The sequence below is a fragment of the Neophocaena asiaeorientalis genome, unplaced genomic scaffold (genome assembly GCF_003031525.2).
Source record: "Neophocaena asiaeorientalis asiaeorientalis breed wild unplaced genomic scaffold, Neophocaena_asiaeorientalis_V1.1 scaffold30, whole genome shotgun sequence".
Taxonomy (NCBI): domain Eukaryota; kingdom Metazoa; phylum Chordata; class Mammalia; order Artiodactyla; family Phocoenidae; genus Neophocaena; species Neophocaena asiaeorientalis.
Window position 1 is genome coordinate 10,581,592 of NW_020174923.1, and position 19,929 is coordinate 10,601,520.

At 50.0% G+C, this 19,929-nt stretch overlaps 1 protein-coding gene across 1 annotated transcript in view; it reads left to right on the forward strand.

Moving 5' to 3' along the window:
* Positions 1-19,758, forward strand: part of CCDC40 (coiled-coil domain 40 molecular ruler complex subunit) — a 44,217-nt gene extending 24,459 nt beyond the window's left edge. Inside the window, exons 11-21 of the mRNA XM_024760884.1 lie at positions 3,740-3,983; positions 4,064-4,246; positions 9,078-9,323; positions 10,300-10,513; positions 10,934-11,103; positions 11,214-11,305; positions 12,720-12,840; positions 15,948-16,136; positions 17,672-17,830; positions 18,864-19,064; positions 19,711-19,758. Of these exons, the coding sequence (XP_024616652.1) occupies positions 3,740-3,983; positions 4,064-4,246; positions 9,078-9,323; positions 10,300-10,513; positions 10,934-11,103; positions 11,214-11,305; positions 12,720-12,840; positions 15,948-16,136; positions 17,672-17,830; positions 18,864-19,064; positions 19,711-19,758 (1,867 nt within the window). The remainder of the gene's footprint in view (positions 1-3,739; positions 3,984-4,063; positions 4,247-9,077; positions 9,324-10,299; positions 10,514-10,933; positions 11,104-11,213; positions 11,306-12,719; positions 12,841-15,947; positions 16,137-17,671; positions 17,831-18,863; positions 19,065-19,710) is intronic.
* The last annotated feature ends 171 nt before the right edge of the window (positions 19,759-19,929 follow it).

Sequence of the window (19,929 nt, forward strand, 5' to 3'; positions counted from 1 at the left end):
TTTTTGAAGAGCCAAAGTTTTAAATTTTGATGGATTCCAATTTATTAATTTTTTTCTTTCATAGTTCATGCTTTTTATGTCCTCTCTAAGAAATCTTTGCCTGACCTAGAGTCATAAAGATTTTCTCTATGTTTTCTGCTAAAGTGTGATAATTTTAGCTCTTCCATTTAGGTATATGATCTATTTCAAGTTAATTTTTTTTTTTTTTTTTTTACCAATTTACATTCCTACCAACAGTGGAATGTAAATTTTTCTCCACACCCTCTCCATCATTTATTATTTGTAGACTTTTTGATGATGGCCGTTCTAACTGGTGTGAGGTGATACCTCATTGTAGTTTTGATTTGCATTTCTCTGATTATTAGTGATGTTGAGCATCTTTTCATGTGCCTGTTGGCCATCTGTGTGTCTTCTTTGGAGAAATGTCTATTTAGATCTTCTGCCCATTTTTTGATTGGGTTGTTTGGTTTTTTTTATGTTGAGCTGTTTGAGCTGTTTGTATATATTGGAAATTAATCCCCTGTCAGTCACATCACTTGCAAATATTTCCTCCCAGTCTGTAGGTTGTCTTTTTGTTTTGTTTATGGTTTCCTTTGCTGTGAAAAATCTTTTAAGTTTAACTAGGTCCCATTTGTTTATTTTTGCTTATGTTTCCATTACTCTAGGAGATAGATCCAAAAAACTATTGCTGTAATTTATGTCAAAGAGTGTTCTGCCTATGTTTTCCTCTAGGATTTTTATAGTATCCAGTCTTACACTTAAGTCTTTAATCCATTTTGAGTTTATTTTTGCATATGGTGTTAGAGAATGTTCTAATTCATTCTTTTGCAAGTAGCTGTCCAGTTTTCCCAGCAATACTTATTGAAGAGAATGTCTATTCTCCATTGTATATTCTTGCCTCCTTTGTCATAGATTAATTGACCATAAGTATGTGGGTTTATTTCCGGGCTCTCTATTCTGTTCCATTGATCTATGTGTCTGTTTTATTGTGCCAGTACCATACTGTTTTGATTACTGTAGCTTTGTAGTGTAGTCTGAAGTCAGGGAATGTGATTCCTCCAACTCTGTTCTTCTTTCTTAAGATTGTTTTGGCTATTCAGGATATTTTGTGTTTTCATACAAATTTTAAAACTTTTGGTTCCAGTTCTGTGAAAAATGCCATTGGTGATTTGATAGGGATCACATTGAATGTGTAGATTGCTTTGGGTAGTATGGTCATTTTAACAATATTGATTCTTCCAATCCAAGAACATAGTATATCTTTCCATCTGTTTGTGTCATCTTCAATTTCTTTCATCAGTGTCCTTTAGTTTTCAGAGTACAGGTCTTTTGCCTTCTTAGGTAGGTTTATTCCAAGGTATTTTATTCTTTTGTTCATTTTTAAACTGAGTGGTTTATCTGATTATTGAGTTATGAGTTCTCATATGTTCTGGATACAAGTCCTTTACCAGATGTGTATTTTGAAAATATTTTTCTCCCAGGCTGGCTTGTAATTTCATTCTCTTAACGGTGTTTTTTGAAGAGCCAAAGTTTTAAATTTTGATGGATTCCAATTTATTAATTTTTTTCTTTCATAGTTCATGCTTTTTATGTCCTCTCTAAGAAATCTTTGCCTGACCTAGAGTCATAAAGATTTTCTCTATGTTTTCTGCTAAAGTGTGATAATTTTAGCTCTTCCATTTAGGTATATGATCTATTTCAAGTTAATTTTTTTTTTTTTTTTTTTTGCGGTATACGGGCCTCTCACTGTTGTGGCCTCTCCCGTTGTGGAGCACAGGCTCCAGACATGCAGGCTCAGCGGCCATGGCTCACGGGCCCAGCCACTCCACGGTATATGGGATCTTCCCGGACTGGGGCACGAACCCGTGTCCCCTGCATTGGCAGGCAGACTCTCAACCACTGCACCACCAGGGAAGTCCTCAAGTTAATTTTATTATGGTCTGAGGTTCAGTCTTTTTTTGCATGTCCATCTCCAGTTGTCTTAGCACCCTTGGTGAAAAGACCATCCTTTCTCCACTGAAATACTGTGGCACCTTTGTCAGAAATCAGTCAATTGTGTGTGTGTGTGTGTGTGTGTGTACACTCTCCATCCTGTTCCATTGATCTATTTGTCTATCTTTCACCAATACCACACTGTCTTCGTAAGTACAGCTTTATAGAAAGTCTTTACATCAGATATTGGGAGTCTTTGTTCTTCTTTTACAAAATTATTTTGGCTATTCTAGGTCCTTTGGATTTCCATATGAATTTTAGAATTAGCTTGTCAATTTCTGGGGAAAAAATGCCTACTGGCATTGAGATTGGAAATGCATTGAGACTATAGAGCAGTTTGAGGAGAATTGGCACCTTAATATTAAATCTTCTGCTGCATGAACACAGCATATCTCTTCAGTATCTTTTTTTTTTTTAATGTGTACAGGTGTTTATTGCTATACTGGTGAAATTGGGAAAAAGCAGAAAACTGGATAGAGCCTAAATGTATACCAATGAGATATTTAAAATACTATCTGGTCATTGAAAAGAATTAAGGCGATTTCTATGTATACTGATATTGAATATCTCTAAGATACAACAGAAGAAAAAGTAAGGTGCAGAATAGGATATACTAAGCTTCCACTTGTAATTTTTTAAGTGGAGAGAAATACGCAAACACCCACAAACATAATGTTTATATATGCATAAAATATATCTGGCAAGACATTTAAGAGACAGTAACAGGTTGCCGGGGGAAGAGAGTCCAAGGCCCAGGAATAGATGTGAGAAAAATATGGAAGGTATTATTCTAGTTCAAGAAGAAAGTACTTTTTGAATTTTTGAATAAAAACTTATTCAAAGGGTAAGATACCACAAGTAGAGAAAAGCATGCTTAAAGTACAGCAGGACAGCACAGAATGAAAGGGAAAAAATGTCTCACACACACAAATTCAAATTCCATTATCCAGGATCTGCATTTTTTAACTTGACATTACTTATGGGTATTTCCATGACCAGTATGCTGAGGGGATTTGAAGAGACAGCCACGTGTATTCCTCCCAGCTACACCATTCACTGTGCGCCTCAAATGCTTTAAGCTTCGTGTTCACGAGTACAAAACTGAGATAACAGCATATCCTTTCCAAGGGTTATGGTCATGACTAAAGGAGATGGGCTGGCACCAACCACTCCCCACCCACAAGCACAAGGCAACAGTTTCCTGCCCTTTCCCCCTCCCATAATCACAATATTAGAAGAGTTTTAGACTTGGACTTGAGATAGGTAATCGTTCTTTTAACTTTTATTTTTATTTATTTTATTTTTGGCTGCACAGCATGCAGGATCCTAGTTCCCCAACTAGGGATCGAACCCATGACCCCTGCAGTGGAAGGATGGAACCCCAAGCACTGGACTGCCAGGGAAGTCCCGGGTAATAGTTCTAATACATTAGAAAATATTAGTCAAGATTTGAGTACTACTGGGACTTCCCTGGCAGTCCAGTGGTTAAGGCTCCATGCTTCCACTGCAGGAGGTGTGGGTTGGATCTCTGGTCAGGGAACTAAGGTCCCACGTGCCGCGCAGTGTGGCCAAGAAATTAAAAATAAATAAATAATGTACGAAAGTCATAAAAAAAAAGATTCAACTACTATTAAAAGAGTTGGTTTCCTAATTTCTTTCTCTCCACTCTGTGAGCTTCCTCTGAGCAGGGTACCACCATACACGTTGATGTTCCGATGTCCTAGCTTTGCTCTTTCACTTTTGGCAGCGAATGCCAGCATCAAGTCAAGTCCATGGATGGCGAGCTCGAAGCCTATAAGAAATCCATCATAAAGGAGGAAGAAAAGAATGAGAAGCTGGCCAGTATCCTGAACCGGGCAGAGACGGAAACCATCCTGATGCAGAAACTGACTTCGCAGTGCCTGGCCAAGGAGGAGGCCCTCCAGAATGAGTTCAACACCTACAGGCTCACCCTGCTGGACACGGAGGATGCACTGGGCAAGGCCCACATGGTATGGTCATGTCTCCCACCTGCAGGGCAAGCCTCCCCGACCTCCTTCACAGCACCCACCCTTTGGCTCTTTCTTTCCAGGAATACACGGCAACCATAGGCCAATTGCAGACTCTCCACCAGACCATCCAGCATGAGCTGGAGCTGGGGAGGAAGATGGATGCCTCCATCGTGGAGAAGCTGCAGGAGCACGTGACCTCCAACAAGATGACAAAGTACTTCCATCAGCTCATCCTGAAGCTTCAGAAGGAAAAGACCAACCTGGTATGCCACCTGCACACACCCGGGCCTCGAAAGGCAGGTGCCCCCAGGGAGAGCAGGCATTGGGGCGCCTCTCGTGGGGAACAGACCACGTGTGGCAGAATGGGTGGGAGCAAGGGGCACTCAGCATGTTCATTCACCTTTCATTTTTTTCTAGTTGAAAAGAAATGCATTTTTATTGTAGGGAACCTAGAAGTACAAAAAGGCATAAGACAGCTGCAGTCCCACCATCCAGAGATAATCTCTTCTAAAATTGTGGTGTATTTCCTTCTGGAAATTTTTCTAAACACACACGGTCATACTCATACACACAAAGACACACAGAAACATACGTGCATATGCACATCCCCATGTGCACATGTGAGCAAACACTCGTTCACACACACGCAAACATGCACACATTTGTGCAACATGTTCACATATATGAACACACGTGTGAAGACACCTATGCATACACAACCCTAGAGGACATAGGACTCTTACTATATACCAGTTTTTAATCCACTCTAATCCATTTACATTAATTTTAATGAAATATAACACAGAGAGAAAAGTGCACAAACAAATGTAGTTGTCAGTGAATTTTTCACTATGTAGTGTTTTATTTTACATTATTGGCCGCATTCAACATAACATTTTCCATTAAATATTCTTAGAAAAAGTACATGTTCACTTATGCATCACATTTCATCCTACAAATGTGTGTGTTCAACAGTTCTCTCATTAGACACACAGGTTGTTTCTAGGTTTTAAACTTTATAAATAACTCAGCACTGAACATGCTTGCTCACACATCTTGTCCACATGTCTGAGGATAAATTGCTGCAGCAGAAACCCTGGTCAAATTGGTAGGAGCGATTGTGGAGTTGCCCAAGCCTCTGCCTCCCCAGGGTGTGCCTGGAGATCCTGAGTGAATATGATTGGCCCACCTGGCCTGGGGACCCCACCCCTACCCCTGTCATGAGCTCTCTCTTGCTCCCCCAGGGGTCTTGCTTTTCTCTGAGTGGGGGGTCCCTGTGTTCTTAGAAAAGCAATTTGTTACTTAAATAATTTCTTCTTTGGCTCTTCCTGTGAGGTGACCCCCTGCCTCGGGGCTGCTGTCTATCTGACTAGCAGCCTGAAGCACCTCACCCCTCCCAGACACCTGGGAGGAGACCAGCTCGCTCCCGGCCTGGTGTGCTAAGGAACTGGAGAGACAGGGCTGGAACCAAGACCGCCCCTGCCTGGATCTCCTTGAGATGCCCTAGCTGACGCTGGTGGAGTACTTCCAGTTCTTATTCTGGGAAGTGGGGGCAAGACTACCTGCTGGGAGCAAAAATGGGGGGGCAGTGTGTACTGGAGAAGCTATGGAGTGTGGTGGGTGTGAAGTAAACCTGCCCAGCCCTGCTGCAGCACCACAGAGGCTGGTCCCCCGGCCCCCAGGTGTCCCTCTTCCCCAGCCACCCACGTAGGCGGCACATGTACTACCACTAATGCCCACAGGAGGGCAATAAGGAGTCCAGGTCCAGCATTTGTTGCAACAATTGGTGGGCAGCAGGTGTACTACCACCCGTGTCCACAGGAGGGCAGTAGAGAGTCCTGGGTCAGCGTTTGTTGCAATTGGTGGGTGGCACATGTCCTACCACCCATGTCCACAGGAAGGCAACAAGGAGTCCAGGTCCAGCATTTGTTGCAACAGTTGGTGGGCAGCAGGTGTACTACCACCCATGTCCACAGGAGAGCAGTAGAGAGTCCTGGGCCAGTGTTCATTGAAACTATTGGTGGGCGGCATGTGTACCCACACATGTCCACAGGAGAGCACAATAGAGTCCTGGTCCAGCATTTGTTGCAACAATTGGTGGGCAGCAGGTGTACTACCACCCGTGTCCACAGGAGGGCAGTAAAGAGTCCTGGGTCAGCGTTTGTTGCAATTGGTGGGTGGCACATGTCCTACCACCCATGTCCACAGGAGGGCAACAAGGAGTCCAGGTCCAGCATTTGTTGCAACAATTGGTGGGCAGCAGGTGTACTACCACCCATGTCCACAGGAGAGCAGTAGAGAGTCCTGGGCCAGTGTTCATTGAAACTATTGGTGGGCGGCATGTGTACTACCACCGATGTCCACAGGAGGGCAGTAAAGTCCTGGTCCAGCATCTGTTGCAACAATTGGTGGGCAGCAGGTGTACTACCACCCGTGTCCACAGGAGGGCAGTAAAGAGTCCTGGGTCAGCGTTTGTTGCAATTGGTGGGTGGCACATGTCCTACCACCCATGCCCACAGGAGGGCAATAAGGAGTCCTAGTCCGGCATTTGTTGCAACAGTTGGTGGACAGCAAGTGTACCACCACCCATGTCCACAGGAGGGCAGTAAAGAGTCCTGGGCCAGCATTTGTTGCAACAATTGGTGAGCAGCCCATGTACTACCACCCGTGTCCACAGGAGGGCAGTAAAGAGTCCTCGGCCAGCATTTGTTACAACAATTGGTGGGCAGCAGGTGTACTACCACCCGTGTCCACAGGAGGGCAGTAAAGAGTCCTGGGTCAGCGTTTGTTGCAATTGGTGGGTGGCACATGTCCTACCACCCATGTCCACAGGAGGGCAACAAGGAGTCCAGGTCCAGCATTTGTTGCAACAATTGGTGGGCAGCAGGTGTACTACCACCCATGTCCACAGGAGAGCAGTAGAGAGTCCTGGGCCAGTGTTCATTGAAACAATTGGTGGGCAGCAGGTGTACTACCACCCGTGTCCACAGGAGGGCAGTAAAGAGTCCTGGGTCAGCGTTTGTTGCAATTGGTGGGTGGCACATGTCCTACCACCCATGCCCACAGGAGGGCAATAAGGAGTCCTAGTCCGGCATTTGTTGCAACAGTTGGTGGACAGCAAGTGTACCACCACCCATGTCCACAGGAGGGCAGTAAAGAGTCCTGGGCCAGCATTTGTTGCAACAATTGGTGAGCAGCCCATGTACTACCACCCGTGTCCACAGGAGGGCAGTAAAGAGTCCTCGGCCAGCATTTGTTACAACAATTGGTGGGCAGCCCATGTACTACCACCCATGTCCACAGGAGGGCAGTAAAGGGTCCTGGGCCAGCATTTGTTGCAACAATAGCCAGCAGATGCAAGTCCAGCTCTGGAAAGGGGGCACTTTTCCCAAACTGCTCATTACACCCCGTGGGCTGGTGGCAGACAGGGTGGGCATATCTGGGACAAGGAGCAGAGATTGTGGAGGGACAGAATCATACGCAGCTGGGTCCAGAGGGAGGGCAGGCACAGGTGAACCATGGGGCCTACACAGTTAGTTCAGGAGCAGTACTGATGTCCCAGGAGGAGGCCAGGGTGGTCTCAACAAAGGGGACAAACAGCCCGAGGGGACTGAGGGGAGGTCGGGGTGCTCTGGTTGGCCTGGTTGGTGGCTGAAAGGGGACTTAGGAGCTGAAGCCCTTCCAGGGTGGCTAGCACTGGGGTAGAGAGGAAGGCAGGGCCCCTGTGAAGACCCAGTGACCTTGGATGGTCTTGGCAAAGAAAGGGACGGGTGGATAGCCAGAGCTCAGAGGGGCCAGAGGGACCAAGGTGTGACCGCAAGGAGCTGGGTGACTTGAGATGCTGGCAGGGTCTGGCTTTAAACCTAGGAATGTTCTGGAAAGCCATGAATGATGGCTGGTCAGAGAGTGCATGTGTGACAGAGCCAGCTGGGGTCGTGTGGGGAGGGGCAGAGATGACCCTGGGAGACCAGGAGTTGATGGGAGCCACAGGCTGGTAGAGAGCTGAGGATTTTCGTGGGCAGGAACTAGTGGGCAGCCAACGGTGAGGGGCTGGCTAGCAAGGTCAAGGCAGAGCCACAGCTCGGGGAAAGGGGCCCTGATCCCAAAGTGAGCCCGAGCTGCCTCCCTCCCTGATTCTCACAAGTATCCTTATGATCCACCCTCCATGGTAGGAAAGAGTGGAGCAAATCTGTCTTCGGAAGCCAACAGAGGAGGCAGGGTGGGCTGGCCCAGCCTTCAGGACAGTGGCAGCCCCGCGGAGCCCTGGGCACTTCTGCCCCGGGCTGAAGCTCCCACCCCCAGAACCAAGGTTGGCGAGAGCCCCAGTAAAGTACAATCTGTTCTCTTAAGGACTGTGTCCAGCTTTTCCAGTGAAATGTAAGGACATTTGTCCCATCAAATAGAAATTAGAAGTTGGTGTTTGTCACAGCATCATTTAGAGTTGGAATGTTGATAAGAGATTGACAAGCTCAAAGAAGGCAGGCATCTTGGTATTCCTCACCAAAACACATGAGCTGTCAAGAGCAGTGCCCCATGATCATTGTGGAACAGATGACATTCCCAGGGACAGCTGTGACTTGCTTCCTAATCTCTGTTACAAATATGACCGAGTATTACACAGCCATTTAAAATGACATGACATGAAAGTTGTCAAATTGCAAAGTGGCTTACAAACCTATATGTAGAGTGTGATCCTGTTTTTCTTTTGGTGGGGGGGCAAAGGGGTTTATATACAAAGTCAGGAAGGCAGGATAGATTCTAAATAGTGATGCTGGCTAACTGTGTGGCAGATTTATGGGTGATCATCTGTATTTTCACATTTCCCCATTTCAATGCACGTTACTGTTTGTTTGATAAGAAGAGACAATAATGTTAGCTTTCTTTTTCTGTGAGAAATCATTAGGGTTCCAACAAGTAGGTCCTTTGACAGGTCATGAGGTGGAGAGAAAGCCAACATCCTCCTCTCCTGATTATCTTTTGGAATTTCTCCAGATGAATACCTGGATGATCAAGGAAACAAGAAGCCAACCAGCTCATTTGGAGCCTCCCAGAGAGAGAAAAAAAGTTCAGACATGTTTCCTTCTGCTAATTCAGGTGACACATCATTCCAAAATTGACGGTGACATTGCTCAGACCACCCTGGACATCACGAACACCAGCTGCAGGCTGGACACGCATCAGAAGACACTGGCTGAGCTGGACAAGGAAGTGAAAAAAGTCAACGACCTCATCGCAAACAGTGAAAATGAAATCTCCAGGCGCACAATCCTGATTGAGAGAAAGCAAGGCCTCATCAACTTTTTGAACAAGCAGCTGGAGCAGATGATTTCTGAACTCGGGGTAAGACCCCAGGGCCGGGAGAGGCTGCTCAGGTTGATATCCATGCCTGGCCATTTCAGGAACTTCTTATTTTCAGAAACGAACTCACGTAGGACACACGCGTTCCTGTCCCGCCAATCATACAGGTGAAGCACGCGTGTCTGTGCCAAGTGCTCTGACTCAGGGGCTGTCTGCAGACCTTCTCTGTTGGGCCAGATAGTCAGTATTTCAGGTGTTACAGGCCAGATGGTCTCTGTTGCAATCCCCCACCCCAGCGACTGTGAGGAGACACAGGCAGTACGTAAACAGACGGGTGTGGCCGTGTGCAGTAAAACCTTACTTAGGGCCCCTGAAGTTTGAATTCCATATAACTTCCGCCTGGCACAAAATTCTCTTCTGATTTTTTGTGCGGCCCACGGGCTATACGAAGATAGGCAGCAGGCAGGATCTCAGCCGCTGACTGCAGCTCTAAGTGAAGTGGTCTGATGAGTCTGGGGCTTGAAGTCCTGCAGGTTTTCCAGGTATCGCTGACCTGAGGAACCCACCAACAGCTTCAAGTCCCAGAACGGGATGAGCAGCTGGGGGCGCATTCTTAGGTAGACCTCGACACCAGAGTGCGGTCTCAGAGCTGCAACCTGCGTGGATTCCAAGGGAGTAAAGACCCTAACCCATGACAGTGTGCTGTTAAAAGACAATTTGCAAAGCCCCTTTGGGTGACAGAGGCCCTGCTGCCCCTGCCCCAAGACTGGGGCATGGTGGGGCCCGGCCAGTGGAGGGAGGGGAAGGGGTCACAGACCCCCAGACCCATATCTCCCACAGCAGGTCAGTCCATATGGCCTGGGCCCTCAGGGGAAGGGACCCAATGACAGGGTCCCTGGTCCCTCTGAGTAAAGACCCCCTACTCGTCGTACAGATACATGATCTCAGGGGTCCCCACCCTCGGCAGCCCACCCAGATTTAGAGGCTCATTCTTCTTTCTGGTGAACATCACTTTCAGGGGGAAGAAGTGGGGCCCCTGGAGCTGGAGATCAAGAGGCTGACCAAGCTGATCGAGGAGCAAAACGCCGGCGTGACGCAGGCCCAGGTGACCTGGCTCCGGCTGCAGCAGGAGATGGTGACGGCCACGCAGGGGCGCGAGGAACACCTGGCCTCCCTGGACATGTCCAAGAAGGAGATCCACATCCTGGAGCAGAAGAAACTACGGATAGAAAGTGAGCTGCCCTGCCCAGCCCCCCTCCACAGCACCTGCTGTGGTGTCCCGGTCCCACCTGGTCCCACCTGGTCAGCCCAGCCCTGCAGCCCCACAGGAAGTGCTGTCCGGTGTCCAGGGCCCACTCGGCCTGAACACATCATGCCCATTTCTTCCCGGAGGTCCTGCCGCCTGCTTGTCCTGCCCTTGGGCCACCCAAACCCCCCTGTTGGTGGTCAGGGTCGTTGCTTTCCGGCCCTGCCCCTGAGCTTGGCTGGTCTTTCCTAGGGGCTTGGTGTCTGAGCACCAACCCTGTCCCCTTCGGCCTCCTCTGGCTGGGCGGGGGTGCCCGAAGGTCGGCGGGGCCGGGGGGCGCTCTGGGCACAGACCCGGATCACAGCCCGCAGGGGCCACCCCCGACCCCCGGCCGCCTTCCCCGCAGACAAGATCGACCAGGAGAAGAAAGAGCAGAAGCAGATCGAGCGGCACATGAGGGACCTGGACAATGACCTGAAGAAGCTCAACGTGCTGGTGAACCAGAACCGATGCAGCTCCGAGGAGCTGCAGCAGGGCAACCTGGCCACCGAGGGCGAGTTCGTGCGTGCGCTCAAGGTGGGCTCCCCCTTGAGCTCCCGCCCGTGGTGGGCAGGCAGGGGGCGAGGCGGGGGAACAGGTGTGCACCCGCCCTCAGCCCCACCCTCAGCCGCCCCCTCCCCATGCAGGCCTCGGAGCGAGAGACCATCGAAATGCAGGAGAAGCTGAACGAGCTCAGGGAGGAGAAGGCGGCCGTGCTCAACAGCCTGGTGGAGGCGGAGTGAGTGCCGGGCACGTCCCGTCCCAGGGTTGCTGCCCCGCGGAGCTGTGGGAGGCCACCGTCCACGTAAACCGGCCCAGGGGGTGGGGGCGGCTCTGGAACCCGAGGGGGATCCTGGAGAAGAGTGGGGTTCTTGTCTCCTGAGCTCGGGGCAGCCCTCCCACCAAACCCATGATCGTGGTGGCTGGAAATAGAGTGGCTTCCTTTGGGACAGACTTTTTAAAAACTGTATGATCTTTCTGGTGCCTGATTGTAAGAGTAATCCAGACCCAACGGTAAGCATTTTAAACTGTAACAGTGTGTGCAGAGTAGAAAGGAGACTCACACTTAATCCAACCCTCTTCCTTTACCATTTTCTCTGTGTATTTCATTTTTTTTTTAACAAAAATGAGATTGCCCTCTATGTCCCCCTTTGAAGTAACCTTATATTTTTCTGTGATGTCCTTCCTCATTGGGGCACGTAGATCTGTATCTCCAGTTGCAAGGGCTCTTGAGCAGGTACTGTATGCATGCACCCTGATTGGTGCCATGTGATTGCCAAGGGGCTGAGTGGCAAAGGGATCATCCCCTCCCTGTGGTTTGACAGAATCTACACATAACACCACCTGGAGCTTGCAGAGGATCTTAGTCCCTCCAGGCTGCTACAATGGAACACCACAGACTGGGGCTTATAAACAATAAACAGGGATTTATTGCTCACAGTTCTGGAGGCTGGAAGTCCGAGATCAGGGTGCCTATATGGTCGGGTGAGGGCTCTCTTCTGGGTTGCAGACTCCTTGCTGTGTCCTCACAGGGTGGCAGGAGAGGGGGAGATCTGTGGGGTTTCTTTTATGAGGGCACTAATCCCATTCATGGGGGTTCCACCCTTATGACCTCATCACCATCCCAAGACTTGGCATAAGGATTCCAACATGTGGATTTGGGGGTGGGGGGACACAAACATTCAGACCACAGTGGGTGGGGGGGCATGTGTCTTTGCTAACATTTTAATAGCTTTCAGGCTGTTGGTCTATCTAGGCTTTTGACTTCTTCTTATATCAAATTCTATCACTTATATTTGCTTTTCTCAGTTTCTCCTAAAGTTACATATCTGTTTTCTCCTCTGCCCCAGCCCCCTGCCCCGGCCCCCAAGTGAGGGTGGTGGGCACTGGGGTTGAGTTCACCTTCTGGTACCAGAATGGTAACATTTGTTTCTATTTAAACCCTTGCCTGGCTGCCTACAAATTAACCAGGCCACCTACTAGGTGAGGGCGCCCCTCATGGACGGGAAGGCGAGGGTCTCCCGTAGCCCATTACAGACATTGCTCCTTGTGCTCGGTGCCCACCCCAAGCACAGCACGCAGCGCTCACCAAAGCATCAGAAAGAAAGCCCCTTCGTTCTCCAGCTCTTACACTGCCTCTCCTTCCCTTAAAGACACCAGATCATGCTTTGGGACAAAAAAATCCAACTGGCAAAAGAGATGCGTGCCTCAGTGGATTCCGAGACGGGCCAGACAGAGATCCGGGCCATGAAGGCCGAGATCCACAGGATGAAGGTGGGTGGGAGGAGGGAGGTGTGGGGAGCTTGGGAGCTCGGGGTCCTGGGAGGAAACCACTCCAGCACAGCGGCCTGCAGCCCAAGCACAAGGAAACTTGCTGTTCCCTTTGCTGACCTCCTGTGTCAGGGCCTGTCCAATTCTTGTTCTAACTGCACCGAAATGGTTACAGGACACACAGCTGTCTGCACAGTATTCATGAACTATTTTACCCTCGCTCTGTACAAGCAATGCACTCCAGTATTTTTAAACGCTGGCTGTGACCCGCCCCCCCCCTCACCAATCTCACGACGCATTTGTGAGATGTATCCCACTGTTGGACCAGAAAGACTCTCACTCAGTAACAGGATTCAAGGAACACACCCACCTTTTCCTTCCGAGCCATGTTTTCTCTCTACTGTCATCTTTAGCTGGATTTCATTCCCTTTTGAAAAGGCTGGTAATTAAATCACAGGCTGTCACTGAGCCAAAGGTTCAGGGCCTTAAGGATACAAATGAGAGCAGGTAATAAAAACAAATGTGACATCACTTTTATAATTACGTGGTTAATAATAACCCCGCTAGCTGTTGAGTCCAGGGGAATTCTGATCAAATGCATCTACTGCTGATAAGTTTTAGAAAACCACTCCATTTAACTGACTTTTCAAACCGCAGAAGTGGCAGCAGGTCAAACCCTCCACCACAGAGCTTACAGCCACACAGGCATGCACACACACACACACACACACACGGACGGACGGGACTACCGCCCCCTTGCCCCCCAGTTGTGGTTTTGTTTTGTTTTGTTTTCCGTAACAAAAATAGTACATATAATTCAGCAACTTATTTTTTAAAAAATAATCCAGACATTATCTTTCTTTAACAGTTGCAGAATATACTATGGATATAACATAATTTAATGAAACATTCCTAGGTTGATGTGAAGATTCAGAATGTTTCCAGTTTGTTGTTTTGTCACTAAAACAATTGTTACAATGATATCCTTGTGGAAATCAGTGACCATATTTGTTTTCATGAGTCTGTTTCTGGGCTCTGCTGTGTCCACTGATCCAAGAGCCCAAATCCACACGGTCTTGATTTCTGTGGCTCTGTCCAATGTGATTCCTCCCGCATTGTTCTTTTTTACAAAATTGTCCATTCAATATCTTTTTCCTTTCCAAAAACATTGACAATCAGCCTGTCAATTTCTACAAAAGTTCCTGCGTGGATCATGGTTGGGATTTGAGGCTACAGATCAGTTTAGAGAGAATTGACACCTTAGCATTGCTGAGTTTTCCAGTCCATGAGCAGGTGTATCTGTCTCCCCATTTACTTGGTCTTGTTTGATTTCCCTTGTTAGTGTTTTTATCTTCGGCATTCGGGTTTTGCATATGTTTTGTTAGATTTATACCTAAGTGTTTCGTGTTTTCTGGTGCTGTTGTAAATGGTACTTTCTAAAAATTTCAAATTCCAGTTTCTCATTGTTAAGGTACAGAAATACAATGGACTTCTTTTTTGTGTGTGTGGTACGCAGGCCTCTCACTGTTGTGGCCTCTCCCGTTGCGGAGCACAGGCTCTGGATGCACAGGCTCAGCGGCCATGGCTCATGGGCGCAGCTGCTCCACGGCATGTGGGATCTTCCCGGACCGGGGCACGAACCCGTGTCCCCTGCATTGACAGGCGGACTCTCAACCACTGTGCCACCAGGGAGGCCCCTACAACGGACTTTTTTACATTGACTTTGTTCCTGTGATTTTGCTAAACTCACTCATTTGTTTCTCCGTCTATAATATTTGACAACCCACTGCATGAAAAGGGGTTTCTCAGTGGATTTGCGTTGCTGGTTTACACGTGGGGGATTGAGCACACGCGTGTGCCGGTGTGTACATTTATGTGTGTGTTTTGGCGTTTCCTCCTTGGGAGGCTGCCTGTTTATATCTTTGCCTGATTTTCCTGTTTCTTATTTCTTAGCAATTTTTAGGACCTCCTTGTATATTGGGGTTAATAACCCCTGTCTTTAATACCTATTCTAAACGTTACCTCTGGTCTACTGCTTGCCTTTACACATTTTTTTTTATGGTCTCTTTCAGCTCAGAATGTGTTTAGTGTTTAGTTGTGTATCTGTCTTTTCCTGTATGGCTCCTGGGTCTCCGGTACTGTTAAGAAGGTTCCCCAGCTTGAGGTTACACAAACAGATTCCTGAGCTTTGTCAATTGTTTGCACATACTTAGATCTTGAATCCACTTGGAATTTATTTGGGGATATGTTGTGAATAGGGGTCCATCTGTATTTTCCCTCTGCTGGGGAGTGAGTTATGCCAGCAGCATGTATCAGATGATCTGTGCTTCTCTCACTGATTTGAACGGCCACGTTGATCACATGGATGGAGATGAGGATGCCATCCTTGTCCTGCATCTCTGCTCTGCTGTTACAGTTATTTTGACGGGCTCGTGCCAGCACAGAGCATTTGGTTACTGTCACCCTTGCTCTGTTTTAACCTCGTGGGCTAGGCCTCCCACCACCACTCCTAACTTAACTTGGGGATTCCTGCCTGTCTGTCCTTTTGTTATTTTGAATCAACTTTATTGAGGAGTAATTTACATGCAGTAACATGAACTTATTTTAAATGTCCAGTGCACACGTATGCAGCCACCACCCCATGGAGACGCAGAGCACGTCCACCCCTGCAGAAAGCTCCCTGGCGCCCCTCGCAGCCCAGCTCCCACCACGACCCAGCCCCCAGCCCCAGGCCCTATAGGCCCTACACACCACCATCTCACAAAACCATGGTGCGTTTTTCCTAATGAGGAAATTAAACTTGGTGTAATACGGTTAACCAAACTACAGATCCTAACCAGAGTTCACCGTTTTTTTTGGCTAATGTCCTTCTTCTGCTCCGGGACTCAACCCTGAGCCACATCTAGTCCTCATGTCGCCCCACCTGCCCCGGTCTCTGACGGTTTCTCAGTGTTGCCCTGTTTGCCTGGTGTTCTTTACATGGACCTTAAATCACTCTGACCAGCTGACTAAGCCCCCAGGTTCCTTTCTCCCCTGGGGACATCACCCCTGTGGGTTCCCTGATGGTTCAGTTGGATGTGGTAGGAGGTCCCCCTGCTCTGTGCGCCCAGGTCAAGCATGGCCAACTGCTGAAGCAGCAGGAGAAGATGATCCAGGACATGGAGCTGGCTGTCGCACGCAGAGAGGCCATCTCCACTCGGGCCGAGGGGCAGTGCAAGATGGACAAGAAGCTGCTCACCCGCACAGACTTCCACCGCAAGCAGACCGAGCTGAGACGGAAGATCAGGGACATTCACAAGGTAGGGGAGCCGAGCGACTGGGAAGGGACCACGCTGCGGACCACCTGTCCACAGGTGGTCAGCCTGTGTCACCAGCCCCGCTGGCAGGCGTGCAGGCATCACTGGCCAGGGCCATATTTCTGATGTACTTTCCCCAGCTTGGGCTGCGATTTCACTCTGTCCTTCCTGCCTGCTTCTCGGCCGGTCCCTCCCTGCCCCACCTGCCTCACCGCCTCTTCTTCTGCCCCTCATTCCCAGAGCTATGGTCACAGCTGCTGTGTCAGGGCTGTTTTAGGAGACAGAGAAGTGACAGTGGGGGCTGGGGGTGATGGGAGGAGCTCGGGTGCAGAATCAGACAAGCTGCTTTCTTCTGTGCTGGGGACAAAAGCCTGAGCCTCACACCCCACGTGCTGGTTCTGGGTCAAGATACAGTGGGTGTCAGGTCAGTAGGTGCTTCCCGAGTGCCCCTAACGTCCTGCTCTGATAGGGGCTTTCTTTGGGAGTTTGTCTTGGGTTTAACAGAAGATCTATATAGGGAGGGTGCAGCTCAGGACTGGAGGCGGCCCTATTTCTGCCCCTTTCTGCCTAACAGAAATGGCATCAGGGAAGTATGGAGTGCTGGTGAAGGGCACGAGTCCCTGTGTCACTGACCCCAAGTGGGTGGTGGGGATGGGCCAGCGGGTACGTGGAGGGCACCCACTCGAGCCCATGTCCCCGTCCACCAGTCCACATCGACTGAGCATGTGATGTGTGCCTTGCCCTGAGACGGGACCAGCTGTATGGCCCAAGTGCCCCCGCCTTTTGTGATCACCAGGCTGGGCTGTGGGCTCAGACTTCCCTCAGCCCCTGCTGACCAGCTGTGTGGCCTCAGTGCGTATAGAAACCTTCCACGCCTGACTTTCCTCGTCTGCCAGTGGAGATAGGAGCAGTGGCCCCTCCCTGAGAGGCGAGGGTTACATGAGACAGAAAGCGGCCTCGGAGCCCCACCGTGGGTCCCAGCCCCTCCGTGGGTCCCAGCCCTGCTCTTCCACTCATGGCTCAGGCACGTTGTCTGACCTCTCTGTGCCTCTGTTTACTGACCTGTGAAATGGGTCCTCACCTCATGGCATCACCCAGAGGACTGAATGGAGAATGTTGGAATAGCCCCTGTAGGGGGAGTCCTGTATGAGGGAAGGTAGCTGAAAATGACAGACTTGATCCCAACTGCTCATTTGGATGTTACTGGAGGCGCAGAGGGGCCTTTTCCGGGCCTGGTTTGTGCATTTCTCTGCCACGTTGGCCACTCCTGGCGTCCATCCCTCTCAACACCTCGTGGCTCCCCAGGGGCCTCCTCTGCCCAGCTTGGTGACAGACTCCTCTCCGCCCCACCCCACAGAGGGTCTGGCCAGGGATCCCTTGCTGGCCTCCCCACCCCCAATACTCTCCTGCACCCCTTTTTTGGGAATCCTCCTGGATCATGTGCATAGAGGGTCCTGGGGTCCTCCCAGCCTGACTCTGCTCTGTCGGCTGAGTAACCGGTGGGCAGGGTCCCAGGATGCTCCTGTCTAACCCCCCAGGCCACCGAGGAGTGCACCCAAACCATCCTAGAACTGGAAGAAACTCAAAAATCCGTGAGCGACTCCCTCCTGGAGAAACAGGAGCAGCTGTCAAGGATGCAGGCCAAGGCCGACGAGCTCGAAGCTGACCTGTACCAGCTGGCAGCCCTCAAGCGACAGGTGCACAAGTCCCCAGGGCCACCAGGGCCACAGGAACCCAGCAGCAAGGCCCGTTCCGGCCCAGCTAAGCCCAGGCTGATCACAGCTGAGGTGCTGTCATCCACCTCATGTTTCCCATGAAGTCTCCATGGGCCAGCACTGTCCTGGGTGCCAGGGCAGCAGACTAGAATAGAGGGCGCCCTTCTGAGGGCGGGAGGGCAGGTGAGAAACAAAACGAATAAGAAAAAAGATACCATATATCTGATGGTGATATAGATACTCCGGAGAAACAGGGGGCAGAGAAGGAGCATCGGGTGGGTGGGGGCTGCACTTGTAAGTAGGGTGGTCTGAGACGGCCACACAGGGGAAGCGACACTGGAGTCAAGACTTGCAGGGAGCGAGGGAGTGAGCACCCCCAGGTACAGCAGGAGCTGGAGACTGCTGGGGCCCCTGGGCTTGCACCGCTTGGGGGTGCACCACCATGGCCAGGGGCTTCTCCCTCAGGGAGGGGGTTGGGGGGGAGGAGTAACTTGGGGTTATCGGGATCGCTCGGCTCTCATGTTGAGTGTGGAATGGGAGGGCCAAGAGTGGACACGGGAACCTGTTTGAGGCCATGATGGTACTTAAGGAGGATGGGGACGCAGCACGGAACACAGCACGGAACGCGGGTAGCCTGGGGCTAGTGCGAAGCCGTCAGATTCTGCGGATAATTTCAAAGTCGCCTCAGTGGGATTTCCTGCTGGATTGGATGTGGTGGTGTGAGCAGAAGAGAGGGGTCAAGCAGGGCTGCAGGGTTCGGGGCCTGACCAGCTGAGATGGGAGTGGTGGGCGCCGGGCCTGGCCCCTGGCAGGTTGGATGGCGGGGGGCGGGGGTCCAGGCTCCACCCCGTGCATGTCAGCCTCTTTGCCTGGAGCTGGAGACTCAGCACCCTCAGCTGTTCATTCCTGCAAAGTTCTCCTCTGGCACGTCCTTGAGTTGGAGCTCGTGCCAGCCCAGAGGGTGTCCTCTTTTTAACGTGCGTAGCCTGACACGGGGTCTCTTGTCCCACCCAAGAACCTTTCCACGCTCGTGGCCCTGCAGTCACGCCTCAAGCACCTGCAGGCCGTGAAGGACGGGCGCTACATCTTCCTGCTCCGCGATAAGCAGTCACTGCTGGCAGAGCTCAAGCGGCTGGATGACCGCCTGGCCAGCATCAGCAGCATCCTCCACCACGTGAAGGACGAGCACCCCCAGTTCCAGGAGGCCCTGCTCAAGGTCAGCCGGTCCATCAGCAACAGGCTGGAGTCATCCGGGCCCTAGAGCGCCCACCCCAAGGAGGAGATCAGTTTTGTGCATCATCAGGGGCTTCAAATCTTTCTACCCTCAGAGACACCAGTTAAGAGAAACAGGCCAGCATTGTAGGAATGTTTTTTTTTTAGCCACCCAGCAGTTTAAACCAAGTCAAATGTCAGCGTTTCCAGTTGCATTTCTGTGAGTCTTCCGCTTGCAAAGGCAGTGTCAGTGAACACGAACCCATATTCCCACATTGGGCTTACTCCTCCAAGTAAAATTGGAAACCCAGGTCTCTGCTCCTGCCCCCACTCCCAGCTTGGGTTAAATCCAGATTCCCAGCTTACATGAGCAAGTCCAGGGGGACCCTGGCTGCATCTGGAAGCCTAATGCCTGAGATAAGACCACACAGGTGCATGAACACAGACCTCCTTGTCTGCCCACTTGTCCTGCCCTCTCCTCCAGCCAGGGCTCCTCCCCCCACACTCTGATTCCTGAGCGCCTGCTACCTATGCCTTCTCTGCAGTCTAAAGGGAAAATGTTCTACAAAGTAATTTTAAACTTTCAGCAGAAAAATAAAACTATTTTTCTGAATATGAGAGAAAATCGTATTTATTCTAAAACATTTCAGAAATGCAAAACCCACAAAGAAGCGAGGAGGCCCTCAATCCTGCTCTGACACCGCTGCACCGGGCTTTCTATGCCTGGTTCCACCTGACAAGGCCACAGGGTCCAGCTTCTGTATGTCGTTTTGGAAAGCTTTCTCCTTTTTTTTTTCCTTTTAATTTTTATTGGAATATAATTGCCTTACGATGTTGTGTTAGTTTCTTGCTGTACAAGCTTGCCCCTC